The 18,688-nt window shown below is 44.0% G+C and overlaps 1 protein-coding gene across 1 annotated transcript; it reads right to left on the reverse strand.

Moving 5' to 3' along the window:
- Positions 1-492: 492 nt before the first annotated feature.
- Positions 493-18,642, reverse strand: LOC114787876 (EF-hand calcium-binding domain-containing protein 6-like). Its single transcript, XM_028975783.1, has 14 exons — positions 18,390-18,642; positions 17,365-17,456; positions 16,453-16,553; positions 15,998-16,075; positions 15,744-15,878; positions 14,618-14,755; positions 14,382-14,524; positions 13,777-13,928; positions 11,997-12,193; positions 11,238-11,345; positions 10,736-10,801; positions 3,361-3,493; positions 2,793-2,917; positions 493-742 (listed from the first exon to the last, which is right to left on the reverse strand). Exons 1-14 carry the CDS (start codon positions 18,640-18,642, stop codon positions 493-495), a joined length of 1,971 nt encoding a protein of 656 aa, XP_028831616.1.
- Positions 18,643-18,688: the final 46 nt, after the last annotated feature.

Genomic DNA, 18,688 nt, shown 5'->3' on the forward strand with positions numbered 1-18,688 from the left:
ATTGCTTTCATCCCTCCCATCAAAATAGCAATCTACGGTGGTGGTAGCCTAGTGGGTAACACACTGGCCTATAACCAGAAGACCACAAAACCCCACTTACTACCATTGTGTCCCTGAGCAAGACACTTAACCCAGAGTTGATTGAGGGGGACAGTCTTGTTGTTCACTCTGTATAAGACATTAGTATGTGACTTTGTCTAATCGTTCAAATGTTACATTTACATTTAAGGCATTTGGCATCCCAGGCATTTGTAGCACCCAGGTTCCGGAGAATCGTTATTTCATTCCACTATGTACTGTCTAACGTGTATATAGCTGAAATGACAATAAAGCTCAACTTCAACTGCTAGATGCTCTAAATGAAAAATGTTTTTTGCTTTCCTGCATGTGATGTCTTGTAGGTGAATGAACAACCTTTAGACAAAATGTTGTTGACCCTATTACTGTAATAAGAGAAGGAATTAGGGGTGTTTTGGGGTGATAGGGATGACATCACACCTTGGCTCGCACAGTGTTGGCCAGGATATCAAAGACACAGTTGAGCTTGTTGGAGCGTCGGCGTAGGTTATCGTCCCCCTGCTTGGGAGGGCACACCTTGGCATTGGGGAAGCGTGAGGACTTCAGAGACGGGCCGAAGTGGCGCACAAACTGCAAGAAGTCTACTGTGCCATCATGCTGGGTCATCAGGGTGGACCAGAGCTGACGGATCTGACCCCGACTTACTTCGGGGCGTATATCAAACCTACAAAATGGGGAGAAGGCATGAGAGAGAGGTACAGAGACAGGATGAAACAGGGTAGAAAAGGGGGGGATGGGAAAACAGACACCAAACGAGAAGATGAGAGGTGAGAGGGAAAAGAACATTTGAAGGAGAAGAAAAAAAAAGAAAAAAGCGGGAACCGGTCCCCCCACAGATAGATGAATGCCACTATCTCTCAGGCTCAGATTAAGCTGAGAAGGGCCTCTTTCTTCCCCACACCCCCCCGCCCCCCAAGTCCAGCCTCCCCCCCAGTGACAATGCCAAAACTTGGCAGACAACCCTGCCTATATGCAACAGTTTCCCATCAGAAAAGGAGCAGCCATCGAGAGCCCTTGGCACCAGCAGGGCTTGAAGAATGGGCAGCACTGTAAGAGAACAGACATGAATGGGTTGGCTGGACGCGCCGCAAAACAAAAACACGTCTGTGTCGTAGCACGTCTATCGCCAGCGTTAAGGCAAACCCACTGAGATGGTCTTAAGTACCATGAGGGTATTTAGTAAAAAAAACAGACAACACAGTAGCTGTTTACCCTGCCGGTGGATAATGAACGCTTTTGCAGTTGCGACTCCCTGTTGGTGTGTCCATGTCATTCCTGCAACTAATGCTGGGTGTCTCCAAAGACCTGACAACATGGGGATCATAGAAGGATTCCTAACTTGGGAGGGGTCCTGAGTGTGAGAAGAATGGAGACTCTTCAAACGAAGAGTCAGATGGTAGCGGCGTCTCCAAAAGACGCCGGGATCTGTTATTGGGCACGGCAGGCCCCAGTAAAGTGACCAACCTCTGTGAACTTGCAAGATTAAGCCTGTTAGTTGTCACTAATCTTCTGGCAGCGGTGCCCGCTCTCGGGGCTGAGGCTTACCTTGCCGTGGTTGGCATGGCTCGGGCGACGAGCTCAACACCAGCACTGGGAGCCGGTGCCACTGTGTGAGATTATGCAAATCTGCCAAGATGCCCCCATTCAACTTGAACTCTATTTAGGGCACCGACCGCAATATTGCAGCCAACAGAGATTAATGGAGAGATGAAAGGGTAGAATAAAAAAACAAAGAAATACAGAAAAGAAAAGAAAAGAAAAGAAAAGAAAAAAAAAGTACACTACAAGGTTCAGGGGATGGACCCAGAGAAAAAGAGATGGAGTGGCTCAGAAATAATTAAAAAATATGTATAGATATAGATTCTCCAGAGGGTTCTCGTGGATTCGTTGTGGGAATGTGTAATTTGTCTTTGGCTTCTTGTGTTTGTTGATTTGGGGAGGAATCCCTCTCCTGAGGGTTGAGAAGGTGGGGCATTCAGAAGAGCACCGAATCAGCATGGGAAACATGTAAACAGGCGTGCAACAACCTATGGAGCAAGAGCCAAGAAGGAACAAGACACTACAAGCATTGTTACTGACGGGAACACAAGAGGAGCAAACTTGTTAACCTTCACAATTAAGGCATCATTTGGCAAGTAATAAAATGTGCTTGCTGACAGTATTGTTTTTCAGGGCTGGAGAGGAGGGCGGTGAGAACTGGCTGTGCAAAGATCTGTAAAGCGGACTTGTTTGTAATGTGCAACACAACAAAGGGCATCTTTGCTCACTGACCATGGTGACACTGTGTGTGACACCTCAGACTGGCAAATTCGCACCTCAGAAAATGCACTGATGATTTGGCGTGGCGCATACAAACAATAGGATCAGAATGTACGTCTCAATACAGAAGGTGTCTCCGGTACAGACATAAGACGCCCTGTAGGCATGACCAGATGTAATTGAAGACCGAGCTCCAGCATTGTTGCCCAATAATAGCATTATTCATTAAACAGTGATAAATTATTCATTTTTACCAAAAATGTAGACATATTCATAACCTTCAAAGCCTCTGGATCAAAGTTCAGAAGTGAAATTCCTCAACATTACTCACTATCCTGCACAACTGGATGGATCAATAATGTGTACATTAGGACACAGCTACTTCATTCAGCCTCCCAAACCCTCTCTTCACTTTAAAACGTTATATAATTTCATATATACTGTCACGGCTGTACCTCTTGAGGAGCTGGTACATCATCTCCTGTGTGAGACGCCGGGTGTTCTGCTCATCCAGCTCCTCAAACACCTTCTCCACTGCCTGGTAGTGGCTTCTCACCAAGCCTTTAATGATGCAGAAAAGCTGCAAGAACAAAGACCTTCAGGATTTAGCAGCACTGGTCATCTAACGCATGCTCTGCATAGAAGAACATATAGAAGCACAGAATAAATAAAAATATCGATAAATATAAAAAATTAGTCCATTAATGGAAAAGTTACCATTCTTTTAAAAACGAAATATGATACTGTTTATCAGAAGTTAAAACGTTTAATTGTCTTTCAATATTACAGAATTGAACTGTAATTTTCCAGCATTTACAGAAGGCGCTTTACAGAAGTTTCAGTTCTAATATGAGGCCACATGAGTAAATGTTTTCTATTAAAATTTACTATTGATAAGCATGAGACAATTACAGTTCTTAAAAACCATTATTTAACTGTTACTGATCTGACAGTGAGTTCTATTGAAGGGTTAATGGTGGAGAACACTTTGGTGGTGATAGATCATTGAATTGAAGCCCAAACCTGTCTGACCGTCCTGCACTCTCTCGCCTTTCCTGTGCTTTCTTCCAAGTTCTGGATTCCATCATCATCACTGTTATCTCTATTCCCACAGCTGATTGGGGTGCGTGAGTGGAACAGACTGGAGACTCCCCTCCTGTGGATCAGAAGTGAAACACTAAACAGAGGCAGAGCACACGGCTGCTTTCAGTGTTCATAGCTGTGGAAAAGGGTCGAGGTTCATAACTATTTGCCTGACTTGCCAAATTTGTACGGTTCAGTGGTGCCTAGTGTGGATTTATAGGACGGTGACAAAGGGGTGTGGCAGCTTGTGGAGCAAATTTGGAAAAAATGCTACCAAGTGACCAGAGTGGTCAAGCGGGTCGAGCCACCTGACAGACCTGATGTGGCAGTGGATGGAAAGTAAGAAAGAAAAAAAAGGAACAGAGATAGAGGCTAATGTGCTCCCTGTGCGCTTGGCTGGACTAATAAAAGGGGCCCCGGCCAGCTTGGCTACCCCGGCCCTGAGCCTTTGTCCATCAGGGGCCAGAGCCACTCCTCAGCCATTAAGGGTGGCGATGGGGCCAAAGAGAGGCCAATGGAAGGTCCAGAGCGGGCAGACTGTGGGTTTTAAAGGTCAATGTGGGGCAATCACGCAAAACAATAACAACAAACAGTGGCAAGGGGGGCTAGGTCCTCAGCAGAAGAAGCTCAGCATCAGTGAAATATTATGCTTGGTTGCCTCTGTATGTATAAATACATTTCATTATAAAACCCAGGGAGACAAGCGGGTTGAAGCACCCATTTGTGTCAATATAGTGATTATTTTTACTCTGCACTAGTTCTGTACATCTTTCTAGATAGACAGCGATAATATTTTTTGGTTCATTTGGTTGTTTACAGCATACAGCTGCTAGAATAGTTAGGCTGAGAAGTGCCCGACATGATTGTGAGGTTCAGCTGACCCAGTGGCGGCCATCCCAGTGGGGATCCTGTGTCCAACAGCACGAGGCCACACAACCACACAGCAGGACCAGCCAAAGGGCCACAAAGTCATTGAGAAGCCAGCACTCAGGGCCCAATGAGCTACAATGGATTGCTTACAAGCTATCTGTATCTTGGAATGGGGACACCAGTCTTTCGCTTGGTGTGCAACTTTGTCTAACCGATAAGATGAACTTTAATGATATTAATTTTAAAGTAATCATAAAATAGGAGAACCCCATTGGGATGATTGACTTCCTCATTCTAGATGAGGTCAACCTGTCAAGTGTACCACAATACTACTCCATGCACAAGTGTAGCATAAGTGCGGCACAAGCAGTGTTGCCAGATCTGTGATCGTTTCTGCCTATAATTGGCCAAAAATCTATCCCTCATAGATCAAACACACAGACCATTCACAGATATTTAAGTGTGCCTTAAATTAAATTAATGATTGACATTACTGAAGCATATTTGGTTTAAAACCAATATTGAAAATTCTTGCTTTTACTCTGTTTGACCTTTAGCCTCTTTCCCTTAAATGGGCAAAGAGCACACCCTCCGATCCGTGTCGAAGAATGTGAGAATTAATCTCTCCTCAATCAGGCCCAGTTTTTTCTTCTACATGGCTTTCTCATGACTGACCCTCATGCCTCATCAGTACCAGTCTCATGGCATGGGATGTTGCTGTGTTTGTTTTCCTGTCGTTTCTTTCTCCGCAGATTAATCATCAAGGATTCAGACATCTCACACTACAGTTCCTCCCACACTAAAGCAACCATTTCTCTTTTCCAGGGTGAGCTGTGCAAGCCAGATACAAGGCAGCCAGGGGGTAGGGGGCAAGACTGGTGCGATGGAAATCTGTAAAGGGCATTGTTTCATGCCTATTGTCCATAAAATCTGTTGTTTCCTACCAGATGCTGTATAGCAACTGGTCCCGGGGCCATTCTGGAAGGTGTATTGACTAATTTAAAATGAACATTAAAATGGATTTGACTGAGAGCCTTAAGTCAACATTAGAATCAGAAAACTTTATTAATCCTGAAGGAAATTGCTTATTTCTGTTTAACAGCACTTCGCTTTTTTTCCCCACACCACACTTGATTTTATCCCAGACCAGCACTACTAACACTACGAAATTAATTATTACTAAATAGACATCTTGTTTTGTCACAAAAAAACATAAGATGATTTATTAAATTATTATAAAGTAAATTCTTTTTGAACTGATCCCTGCAAATCTGCAATGTATAAGCAAATATATTATATAATAATATTAATTCCACAAATACTCTGGTCTGTCTGGTGACAAAGTTCCTCTAACACTACAACAGCATTCTTCAAATTTTGTGGGGAACTGAAGAACTGAAGTGAAGAGGAGAGTGTGTGTGTGTGTGTGTGTATGTGGCAGTGGGAGGGGCCTTGCATGATCTGGTTAACTGCGAGGAAAGATGACTGGCTGCCTGGAGTCCAGAGAAAAGGCTCAGCAGTGTGAACATTAAGGTGAAATGACATGGGCGTAGTAGTGTTTTAAGCTCACATGGTTCCCTCAATGGGCACGGTGAAGGTGACCTCTGAGGGCAGGCTGAGACCCAGAGCATCGCAGCGTCCGATCATAAGGGGACATTCCACAGCCACGCCCCACTTCCACACCACAATTACATCAGACAAAACGAGCATCTGAGAACTACACTCGGGCTGCGCTAGGCACATTTTACTACATCACACACGGAATGTGGGAATGAAAGAGTCCGTGGACAACAAAGCAAGAACGCGTCCCCCGTACAGACGTTCCCAAAGAGAAGGATAGAAAAAAAAAAAACACTCTTTATGCTTTGGTTGCTAGCCATTGCTCTCATTCAGCATTTAACCCTTGTGTGGTATTTGGGTCTGTGGGACCCATTTCAGTTTTTACCAAAAGAAAACTAAAAATTCTTTAAAACTCCAAATGGAGATTCCTTGACTTGTGAATAAGTAACACATTTGTAGTGAATTCACACTGTAGACCTCCCCCTCCACTGGACCCTCAAAAATTCACACAAAGTTTAAGAGCTGAAGACAGAAAAGAGCAGAACATGGGACTGGAACAGGCATGAAAAGGGGCGTTATAAATGAAAAATAATACATTTTGTCACTCAGTTTATAAACTACAGATGTCTCTGGACACATTTAGATACTTAAAAAAAAGACATAATGACTTTTCAACATTGTATTAAAGGAAACCATTAGAAATGCTTAAAACCAATCATAACCCTGACCTTAATACCAATTTGGATCTTTGGCTTCTTGGAAATAATGAACACTTTGTCTTAGTTATTGCCAACTGATTTAATATGAACAAAGCTTACAATTTATAAAAAATAAAGATTTTTCTTCGTCTAATTTACTCAAATTCTGCAATATATTGAAGATGGAATGGCGATACGTGTTTCTTCATCGAACGCTGAAAATGGCTCTTTCTGAATTTGATGTCTCGTAGAGCTGCACAAACTACATGTTTCACGAGACATTAGCATTGAGCTAGTCTGGGTTTCTCCAATGAAGTCTGACAGCAGGTAATGCGTCCCCGGATGAGGTTTTGGATAGACGCGGTGTAGACGCGGTTCTGTGGTTTTGTTTTAATGAATGTGCAACAGTCTTAACTCCTGCCGCTCATGCAAAACCCCATGGCCGGAGATGAGATGGTAGAGAAGGGGGAGGGACAGTGGGTTAAATCCCAGTCGGTCACAGAGACACCACACCCTGAGAGATAACTTGTGAATGTCCCCCCTACCCCCAAATCCTCTCTATGTCCATCTCCCGACGGCAGCAACGAGAGAGAAAAAGAGAAAGGGGAATAACGAGATGCACATTTTTACATTTAAAACTGTATTGTTCACCCTAATCTGGCCCACCATCTGAGAGCAAGAGACGTGTGTGTTGGGCCAGGCCCGCCTGAATAGAAGGACAAGGGCCAGGATAGTGGCGTTGGGGATGGGGGGGGCGCCGGAGGTGGTGAAACTGGAAGGGGATCAGGGAAGTGCAGAAAGGATGTTTCTTTTTCTCCAAAGGGAGCTTTTGATTTGGAGCTGTTTGTATCTGTTTTTCTAGGCCATGATCCCCTGTCCCCAACCATGGACCAGCCTAGGGGAAGTCACTGTGTGTGTCTATGTCTCTGTGTGTGTGTGTGTGTGTGTGTGGGAGAGGGAGAGAGAGAGTTTCCATCTCTACAGCTGCAGCTCAGCGGATTAGCTGTCATCCACAAGGCAACATTACACAAGTAGCCTTTGAATAAAAGTCATGGATACTATTAATGATATGGTAATCCGTAATGGAGCTACCTCCCAGTAGTGATTATGCTGACATGGGAAGAATGTCCAAAAGTCCTGGACGCAACTCCCCTCAACAACACTGCGACTATTGTTACCCAGGAGGCCTGGTCTGAGGCCTACGCCCAACATCAACCAGCGTCGACCCAACGTCAGAGCCACCCAACCGACCCACCTCCCCCTCAGCCACACACCCAGTCCTCCACCCCATCACCCCCATGAATGAAAATGAAAACCCCAAAGATGGAAAGTTGGACAGAGAGTGACAGTGAAAGAAGGCATTAATAAAAAAAGAACAAAGAAAAAGAAAAGGGAAAACAAAGTGACTTGGCGCGGATCAGGCGGGGATTTCTCCTCCTGTGGTTCCCACACAGAGATCAGAGATGGATCCATTCCTTCTCTCTTGCTCCTTTTCTCTCTCTTTGCCCTCTTAGCTGCAAAGCACTGCTCCGTCGGCTCTGTGGCTGTTTAACCGTCTGGGCTGCCAGTGTGGAAATGCACTTCCACACTTTGTCCAGTGTGTGGGGGGTCCTGAACTGTGCTGGACTGAGGCTTATTGTAGGTAAACCCGGACTTAATAGCAGGCCAATTTCACAGCACATCAGTTGCTAAACTAGCTGTACTAGCATCCAAAGTGATTAAATCTATCAGTTTCTACCATGATGATTATTCAAATATCTAAGGATGAACTAAAACATTCTTATATCGGTAAGGTATATGTAGTAAGACGTTCCCCAAGTTCCCCAAATGTTGACCAAGAAAATGTTCTTCGTCTCCATACTTGTTTCATTTTCATTCAATGGTAGCATATATATTCATTGCGTGCATTTAAATGTAATCCATTTGAGTCTGAGCAAACTCATTCAGGGGAGAGGGATGTTAATCTGTGACGGTCTGATGCCTGACAGCTCTGGCTATGTTTGACTAATATGTCAAAGTTCTGGACAAATGGGAGTTAGCAGGACAACTGAAAATGCCACACAGATACTGACACTGGGATCAATCCGATTTAGCATTGGAATGATTTTGCATTTCTCATGTTTGAATAAAGACGAAGAGCAAGAGAGTAAGACAGGCAATGCGAGAGAGAGAGAGAGGGAGGACAGAGAGGAGAGAGGGAGTTTGATTTGCAAGATCCTAAGTCCCTCCAGTGTCATTTGAGAGTCTCAGAGGGCTTTTCTCTCCTTCTTTCTGGGATAAAACTTTCCTTTCTCCCCTTTCAGGGGTCCCTTGGTGCCCAGGCTTTTCCCTACTGTTGGTATTACAAAATCCCCATTCAGTATAACCCTTGTCACCTGTCAACTAAGCCAGGCTGGTTTTCTAGGTCTTTATCCCCTACACACACACACACACACACACACACACACACACAAACACAGACTCTCAACCCCCCACCTTGAATAAACCACCCCAGAACATTGATACACACACACACACACACACACACACACACACATACAACCACATGACTGAGATCTGTTACTCTAGCAGTTTAAAATTCATTACCCAGTTCTATTTATGGAAGCTTTACATTGTGTGGATTTTGTTGGTCACTGATGAAATGGTTTCAGGCGACTTGGGAGTTTGCATGTGCCATGTTCGCTCAGCCTCATACATAAACATAAAGTTTTGTCATGCTTGTAGTTTTACACTAAAAACATATGAAACTCTGTAATGAAATCTTGCTGGTTGGACTAGGTATTTTAAATATTTAAATTATTGATATTTTATTAAACGAATTGCTTTAAGAAATGATTTATAAATTAAAACAAATGATTCCTGATATAATTCATGTGTAACACCCTCACTGTGTTTTAGCCACTTCTTCCTGTAATGAAATTCAAATATAAAAGTTGTCCTGTAAAAAGCTGCCCTAAATATGAATGTATATAATATAATTTGTTCTTAGGAAACACACAATGGGTTAAATATGATGCTACTACTTGTGGAACATCCTCATTGGTAAAAATAAAGAAGGAAATGGCACATGGCCAACCAGGGATAAACAATGAAACAAACAGGCAAAATAGTCTGAGCAATAGTCAAATAATGTTGAAACATACGTGCAAAATGTTGCGTTTTCGTACTGTCATGAAACCCTATATTATTTGTAAATGGATGTGTGTTTTTTTCCCACGTGATATAAATGCCTTAGACACTCAAGAGAGCCATTGTGCTGTTTGTGTAGGCACCGGTTTGAAGTGGGCGGAAACAGGTGGCTCTCTGGAAAGGATGCTGACCCCCAAGAGGAAAAAGAAGATGCTAGAAGTAGTCCTTCACAGTGAAGGATTAGAATGGAGTGCTTAAGTAGCAAGGATGGATTAATACCGGGTGTCGAAGGCTGCCATGAAGATGGGGGTACTGGACATTTCCGTGTGGGTCCAGGGGCAGCCTGTCCAGCAGCTGTTTCAAACTCAGGCTCAGAGATCTCCAGGCCAAACCTGACGAAGAGAGGGGTCACAAAGCTCCTGAAGGAAGGGGTCATCATTGGGCATCCGGCTCCTCCAGCCGGCAAACACCGGCCACTGACCCTCCTGACAGGGCTGAGAGGACGCAGGGATGCAGCCCCCACACAGCCAGATCAAGGGTCAGCCGGCCCCTTCACCAGCCATCACTTTCAGATGGACATGGTCAGCCTTATCTCTCAATCAAAGGATTAACCACACGCACATAATATGCACACACTCACATACACACCGACTGAGACACACTCTCACTCTCTCGGTCCAGGAACCAAACATAAAGACAGATAAACTTATCATAGATCATTATGAAATTTGCCAGTATGCTCCTCCATCCTAATAGACTTCCTCTCCACTGACCACCACAAAGCATCAAGAGGAGGATTACAAGGACAGAAAGCAGTATACAAATCAAATGCAGAAACAGAAAATAATTCAGTTTCACAGTTCTGTGTACAAAAGGACTATTGTGTAGGGCTAGAAGTGACACAACATTCAAAATTACAATGAAGGAACAGTCCTGTTTCAAAAAAAAAAAAAAGGAAGAGGGGGTAGTAAGCCGAATGGAAGTACTTCTATAAGTACAGTTTCTATAAGTACTTGTGATTTAGGTGAATGGGATGAATGAGATGTGAAATACAATACCTGCTCTCCACCACAGCTCTGAACTCCTCCCGACTAACAGTTTTCTTGTTGAATTTATCAATGCCCCTTGACACACACATACACACAAATAGACAACATAGTTTATTAGCAATGTACAATTCCAGCTGCTTCAACTCAATTGCACTCCATTACGAAGGACTGAGTGCCACAATAATCCTTCAGTTCAGGCCCTTGGCTGGTTAATGGGCTGCTCCATTAGCTATTCGGGGGCCAGAGAGTGAAGCAGTAGTTTTCTCTCCAATCTCATTTCATGATATGTTACAGAAAGTGAGCTATTCTTGGCTAATGAGGGGCGCAGTGAGGGTCAACCAATATTTGAAAGCTGCTGTTGCTTAACAAATGGGATACATTGACCTCTGAACTTACACAGGTATTTGTATATTATTTGTCAGGCCTAATGGTGAAATGCTTAAAACTTTGAGTTTTGCAGAGAAAGAGAGACAGAGAGAATGGCTGAGTAATGTATTGCATCTCTGCTCACTTGAAGGCCTGGAGCAGGGAGAGGTACTCTGACTGGAAGAGCTTCGCCAACCTGGTCTCCACTGCTGTAATGGAGGAAGTGTGGCTGATGTTTTCCTCCTTGTGGAACCTTCAGGACCACAAAACCAATCACATAACAAACCATAAATCCTTAAATGCTTCAATGAATGTTAAAGATACAGAAAGAAGGCCAAAAGGTCAGATGTTTATATCTGTTTGACTGGATCCACACTTCAGCACCTGCCGCCCCAAGACAGAGGCACCCATAGCCAAACTGTCCAAATCCCAAAATAAACATACCAAATCCCACAATCCCTTTCACCAGCCTTACATCATCTGCTCCCTTTTCTCTTGTCTGTGTGGAAGGCTACGACAGCAACAGTCATCGTCATGGTGATTCACTAGTGGGCCTGGGAAGAGGGGGTTGGGTCCCTGGACACTCTGCCTGTGTTTGCCCGTGCAAACACGTCGAATCCTTTAAGCTACGGAAGCCCAGGAACATTAACCCAAATTCATTACTCTCGTTTAAAGACCGGTGGGGACCTGGGGGTGCGCTGCTTTTGCCTCATTATGTGTCTTGGCTGCCCCGGGGCAGCAGCAGACTATGGGTAGTAAGCCTGTTAGTGGTGTGATGAGTCCAGAGTAAAGACATGGTTAAAGAGAGAGCAAACTTTAGACTGATATCTTCAGTCGGCCTGCGCCACATGCCAACAGCATTTTATGTGATGTGTTTTTGTTCTGATCTAAAGTAAGTTCCAACCTGTGCTTTGGGTCGGAGAGGATCCTGTGCAGGACCCCATCTTCACTCCGGTCCTGGAACCTTCGCAGGAATTCTGGGTAGTCCACGCCACTCTTACGAAGCTCCAGACCACAGCGGGCAAGGAACAAACTGAGCTGCATCGGTTTCAGATGCAGGTCAAAACTGTTGAGAATTTGTAGGAACTCGTGTGGTGTAACCTGTCACACAGCACAGAGAGTTGAAATGAACAGAGCAGAATTCAGAATGCGAGTGGTTGTCTATTTAAGCACATTGTCTAAACCTGAAACACAACCTTATACAATTTGTACATACAAAAGTTACCAATTATATTGCAAACGATTGTGTTGAGATGTTATGTGGACCTGTTTTGTGCCTGTTGTGGACTTCCCTCCACAATTATTGGTACCCCTTGTAATGTTAAAGTTGTACTTACCTTTTAGGACAGTAACATCAGTCCACACTGAAAAAAAGCCCAACCTATTAATAAAAAAAATGTAGGAGCAAAAAAAAGAAAAAATCTATTTTCTACAATAATTATTATTCCTGGAAATACTGGTGAACACAACACATCTATAGTGATGAAGATGGTAAAATAATCATATTTATTCAGACAAAGTGATTAAATAGGTTTAAGTATTATTGTTGTAGAACTACAAAATCCAGAATCACAGTCACATGGCAACAATTCATGACAAAGTTAATTAGAATGAGAATATATACATTCTCATATTTTGTATATTTTGTAGTTCTACAACAATAATACTTAAACCTATTTAATCACTTTGCCTGAATAAATATGATTATTTTACCATCTTCATCACTATAGATGTGTTGTGTTCACCAGTTATGTTTTGTGTTGACTATGTATTGTGTTATGTTTTGTTGTGTTGACTAGTATTTATAGTATTAGTTCAAGCGCATTTTAAGTATTTATTCTTATCTCATATATATAAATGTCATGATCCGGGAGTGTCAGGTAATGTTCGGATCATGACATATATATATTATACGAGAATAAATACTTGGGCTTGAACTAAAATGTAGATGGCTATAATAGTATATAATAGTAACCATATGAACATATGACCATATGGCCTCCTTGTATATGTATATAAAATACCAGGAAACTGCAGGGAAATTGAGGGCATTGGTATTTTTAAATACCTTTTTTTATTTAAAGATTTCTCCGAAAAATTATTACTAATTTGACATCTGATGAGTTTGATACATTATCCATTTATTACTTCTGGTTCTTTATGATTATAACTATGTGAGACAATACTGATCTGTATACTTGTGATTTACACAAGTATACTAAATGGGACCAGTGTCCCAGGATGGGTTCTGGCATCCATGACCCTAATGAGAACTAATCGGTTATGAAAAGTGAGTGAGTAATGATAAGTGACGCCAGCCTATTGTCAGGATCCGGTCCGAAATGGGGGTTACTCTGGTCCGGGTCAGGATCAGGATCCGGACCGGAGTTTCATTGTCGTCCTGTGAAATGTTCCCTAATCGTTTTCACCTGTGTCAAATGTTTAAAGCTGCCCTGTTCGTTTCTGTTCGCTGTCTGGTCTTTGAAGTTATGTTCTATGTTCACCAGTGTCTACGTCTCGGATGTCTCCCCTGTCCTGTGATTCACCAATTAAACCCCTGTTCCGTGATGTCAGGTGAAAGCGTTCTTCGTTCCTCGTCACTCCTCGTCACTCCTCGTCCTCCTCTACGTTCACCCGCCGCGTCATTCCCGCATGGACGTGACACCTATTTAAAACTAGAGTACCTTTCCAGAGCATGTTGCATCCAGTTTCTCAAACTCCATCCTCATCTTCTGGACCCCCTCTCTCAGCCTATCCTTAAGCCAGGTTTCCACAGCGATGGAGGTCCTCCTCTCCTCCTCAGCATTAGACAGGACCCTGGGTTCAACTGATATGGCTGGAATGAGAGCATAAGCTAGTAAGTAAAATAGTTAGTAAAATAACAAAAATGTACAAAATGGTTTTGTCAAATGTTTTGTTTTCCAGTGACAAAGAAATGTCATGAAGAATCAATTTTTTTTCTTCATGGAGCGTGTTCTGAGTTGTAGAGCTCCCTCTAATGGGAGACAGTTGCTCTGTTATCACACTCACAGTCTGAGTCTGAGTCTCCTGGTGATCCTGAATAATTTTAAACACTTAAAAAAAAAAAAGACCTTCGTATTCAGTTGCACGGCTACATGCTGTGTTTTAAATAGGAGGTCAACATTTATTTCACACAATAAATGCTTTCTACTTTTAATCATTTTCACATCAAGGAAAAGAGTGACAGAAGTAACTTGCTTTATTCTGCACATTTGCATAAAGATGACTATGCTTTTTGTATGTGATCTTGATCACACGACATACGCACTTTTGCGTTCAGAGTGTTCAGCATTAGCTGCAGTCTGCTGGGCGACGTTTTCATGCTCATCCTCCACGCAGTTTCTGTCAGTCCGTCCAAGTTTGTTTAATAAAACACTCAGTTGCACCGCTCCAGTGCCACCACTATCAAACCTGCAGGTTCGAAGGGCGAGAGACACACAGGAGGACTTTTTATCAAGCTACACAGGGTCATCCCATAGATGGGGGTTTTGGTTAAGAGGTTACCTTTCCCACAGCTTATGGAATTCTCTATCGTCCATGTATATGTCCAGTTGTTCCAAAATGTTCCTTAGCTTTGGAGCTACAATCCATCCAGGCCTATTTGACTCGTTTGAAGCAACACACTCTGTGAGTTCCAGAAATCTGAAACAAGAAGACACCAGAACTGCTGCAACCTCGCAAGTGGCATTGCGTGTGATTTTCACTTCATTCACCTAATTTAATTATTCATTTCATTATTAAACTGAAAGGAACAAAGTGGTCAGTCGACACCTTACAAAGGCTTAAAACCCACGTTCCCTTTCTTCTGTCTGAGACGCAGCATAGAGGCTTCTGGGCTCTGCATTAATCACTGTGCATCTACAGGGAGAGCGAGGCTTTTCATGCAGAGTGACCAACGGATGTTTTCAAAAGACAACCTCCCCTGAGGGGCGTGCGGGAAAAAACCTGCCCAGTCAAAGTCTTAAAGGGGACACACACACACACACACAGAGACATCAGTGGGGAGGAATAATAAGATTAAAGAATTCACCCTCTCCTCCCCTTTCTTTTTAAAAACTGTGTCCCTTTCTACACCTCTCACTCTCACTTACAACTTTTTTCTCTTCTGCCTGGCCTTTCGTCCTCAGCTCTCTCGCTTTTGGGTCCCAGTGGCGCTCTTTCTGATTGGTCATGGGGATTTTTTGGGGCTACTGGTTCCAGGGCCACTCGCTCTCCGCACGGCTTGGCCACTGCTGGTGGGCATTTGTCCAACATGACTGACGTGGCCTATGCTACTGGACATACACACATGCACTAGTAAAGGTGGACTTTACTATTTACACCAGCTTTGATTGTCACTGGTCCCCATAAAAAGGGAAAGTAGAGTAACAAAGGATCCAAAGAGCAGAGGAAAGCACTTAAATAAGCTGCTTTTCGCATTCATACGATCCCTGCAGTTCTGTGGTGCCCCTGTCGATTAGATGGACCTTGAATGGCCCTCACAGTCGAGTTTTTCTTCTCCACTTAAACAGACAGGCCTTCGGTTATTGTTGCCTTAAACCGGGTCAATCCACATCAGTGGGTCCTGCACAGGATGAAGGACGGGATCAGAGTGGGGGGGACTGGACCTGTCTCGTCTGTCGGGTCTCACCTGCTCGTGGTAGGACCCCTGAGGAGGGACAGGACATGGGAGGCTCTCATGGCCCTGGGGCTGGCGAGGACAGGCTCTCTCAGGGCACCGCACAGCTCCTCAAATCCAATAGCTGGCTTCTCTGAGAGGTGCAGTCTGTGGAGTTAGAGGTTATGCTTTTACTTGTCCTCAGACATTCTCCTGGAAGCAGAGTTGGTGGAAACATAAAATGTAGAATGCTTCGGTGCATCATGTGTGTGTAGGTCTCACTGCACCTGAGAAGCAGATGTCTGAACTGCTTCATTGTGATTTGTCTCCCCAGGAACTTGGTGAGAACCACCAGCAATACATCCCTGAGGCAGAAGACAATGTATGGCAACAAGTTTGTATAGCGGGGCGTACAGTACTGAGCGCAAATTTTCAGAATGGTGGAACTTCTTTTAAGCCACTCAAACAATAATTACTGAAAGTGGAAGATGCAGTAATTTCATTAGATCTGAGAAACTGTTGATATCTAGAAATCTAGGCCAACTAATGAATGATCTCCTTTGAGCAAAACTCTACAGATGGAAAACAATATTATATTGCTGCTCAAAGAACAATCTGATAACACATAATATCTTTGATTAATGACAAATGATGAAAACAGTCATAAACAGTGTTGTTTTATCCACTGTGTTGCTGCACAGTACTTTATTTTAATGGCAGTGTGTAGTTACGGTCTCTGTACCTGCTGACGACGGCTTTGCCCTCTGGGTTGTTGTTCTTGAAGATGCCCATTAAGGCGAGGGATCCTGCAGATTGTGTCTTCTTCCTCAACTCATGCTCTAACTGTTGAGAGTAAAATACGAGAAAGATACGCTGTGTCTGATAAACAGGAAATGCAACACAATGGGAGGATTTCGTATTGTTTAGTCACTATAGGTTTAATAAGTCCTACAATGGCAGGGCGTTTCTGTTGTTGTTATCCTGCAGAAAAAGCATATAGTGGAGGAAAAATGCTCACTGAAATCTACTGAAACAGTCATATGCATATGGCCACTGAGATTTTTTAAAATTATACAAAGTAGCCGAGGGGGTAACACACAGGGGGTAACACACAAAGTCACAGGTTCAAACCCACTACCACTGTGTCCCCGCAACTATTTATTTTAAGTGACGTTGGATGAGGCCATCGACTAAAATAGCATGAATGTAAATGCGACTACATAAACATAGTCACACATCTCATTTAAAACATTTAAAACAAGCACATGCATGTGTGTGTGCAGGGAGAGGTTTTAGTGAAGGGTCCACCGCCGATCTGTGACTGGCAGCATGGCAGAGTCTCGTGACTGGGAGGGGATCGGAGTGGAGTCTGGCCTTCAGAAGGCTGGGTGGGAGCTGGAGGAGGGGTAAAGCTGGCCAGACACAGCGATGCAGAGGCACCTGCGGGGCCCGGCTGCACCCCCCCCCCCCCACCCCCCCGCCAGAGTTCAGTGGGGCTAATCCCAGCACCCCTGCACATGCAGGGCCAGGAGACCACTGGGTTCTCTCACTCTTCGTGATGTTTTAAATAAAAAGTGGGACAAGGAAATGAAATAATGCGAGAAAATATGGTGCGTCTGAATGAATCTGGATGGAGGAGGGGTGGAGAAAATACCTGCTCCACTTTTATTCTCAGCTGAGCTCCATAGCAGGAGGACGATGCGACGATGCTGCTCCCAGCCCGACTCTTGGGTGTTTTCTTTTGTCCTGATAAAATACATATGCTTTTTCATGACTATTTCAGCAAAACATTCTAGAGCTGCAACTTCACTACTGTTGAAATATTTTAATATTTTCAGAAACACACTAAGGCTGCAATTGATACAAGCACATCAGACAGAAAAATACAAATACATGGTCAAATAAAAAAGATCGTTAGATGAATAAGTAAACACATTAATTAAATAAAATAACAAAACAACAATAATTAAAAAAAATGCCGTGTTCTTATATATTATTATTATATGCATTACAAAACCATTTTTTGTGTGTTTTATATACAATATATGAAGGCGTTACCATCCATAAGACTTTGCCGCGAATCACCTGTCTGATAAATCTGGTATATTTTTGTGCGCGTTTGTTTGTGTGAAGAGCGCCATCACGCGGCGCGGGAAGGAAGCGCTTCTCATGCGTCTTCAGCGTCACTGATAAGACCTTTTACACCTTTGCCTTTCGTGACGGGGCACCTGGTTCCCCTGTGAAAAAAATGCTGATCACCACGGTTTCGGTGTTCTGGTCTGTGCTGTTCCTTGACCGGGAAACGTGGGACGGTAACCGTGCCGCTGTTTGTGGTGCTGAAACGTGACACGGAGACGGGTGGCAGTGGCATAGTGTGCAACAGGTTTCCCGGGTTCAAACCCCACTTACTCCCATTGTGCGCCGGAGCAAGACACTACACCAGGGGGACTGTCCCTGTCACTACTGACTGTACCAGGGGCGTCTGGTAAATGCCGTACTTGTAAAAGTAATGATACAGTAAACTGAACCGACATATGTTCTACTGTAAACGCGGGACGCGCACGCCCCGCCCACACATCCCCCTGATTGGCCCGTCGCGGAAATGCCTGGCGGGAAATAAAGTAAAAACCTGACTCGAATCCGAGCGTTTAAAGAACGAGCTGGTGGACTGGCGCTCACCGAAGACGGGCAGGGTCGTGGTGCGGGGGTCCGGGGCCGAGACCACCTGCGCGCAGCTGCCGCCGTCTGGAGGGGAACGTCGGAAGCTTCTCGAAGACGCGCCGCCGAGTCCGGGGTGGAAGCTCTCCCGCCCGGCTGGGCTGTAGGTGGAGCGGCCCAGCAGTGACAGGGTCTCGGGGTCCCCCAGTTTGGCTGAGGGGTGCTGAATCGCCGGAAGTCGCAGCGAAGCCCTCGAGGTCACCCTGTCCGCCATATAAACGACTTTTGCTAATTAAGTTAACAAAAAAAAAAAAAAAAAA

This window comes from Denticeps clupeoides, chromosome 4, assembly GCF_900700375.1.
Source record: "Denticeps clupeoides chromosome 4, fDenClu1.1, whole genome shotgun sequence".
Classification (NCBI taxonomy): Eukaryota; Metazoa; Chordata; class Actinopteri; order Clupeiformes; family Denticipitidae; genus Denticeps; species Denticeps clupeoides.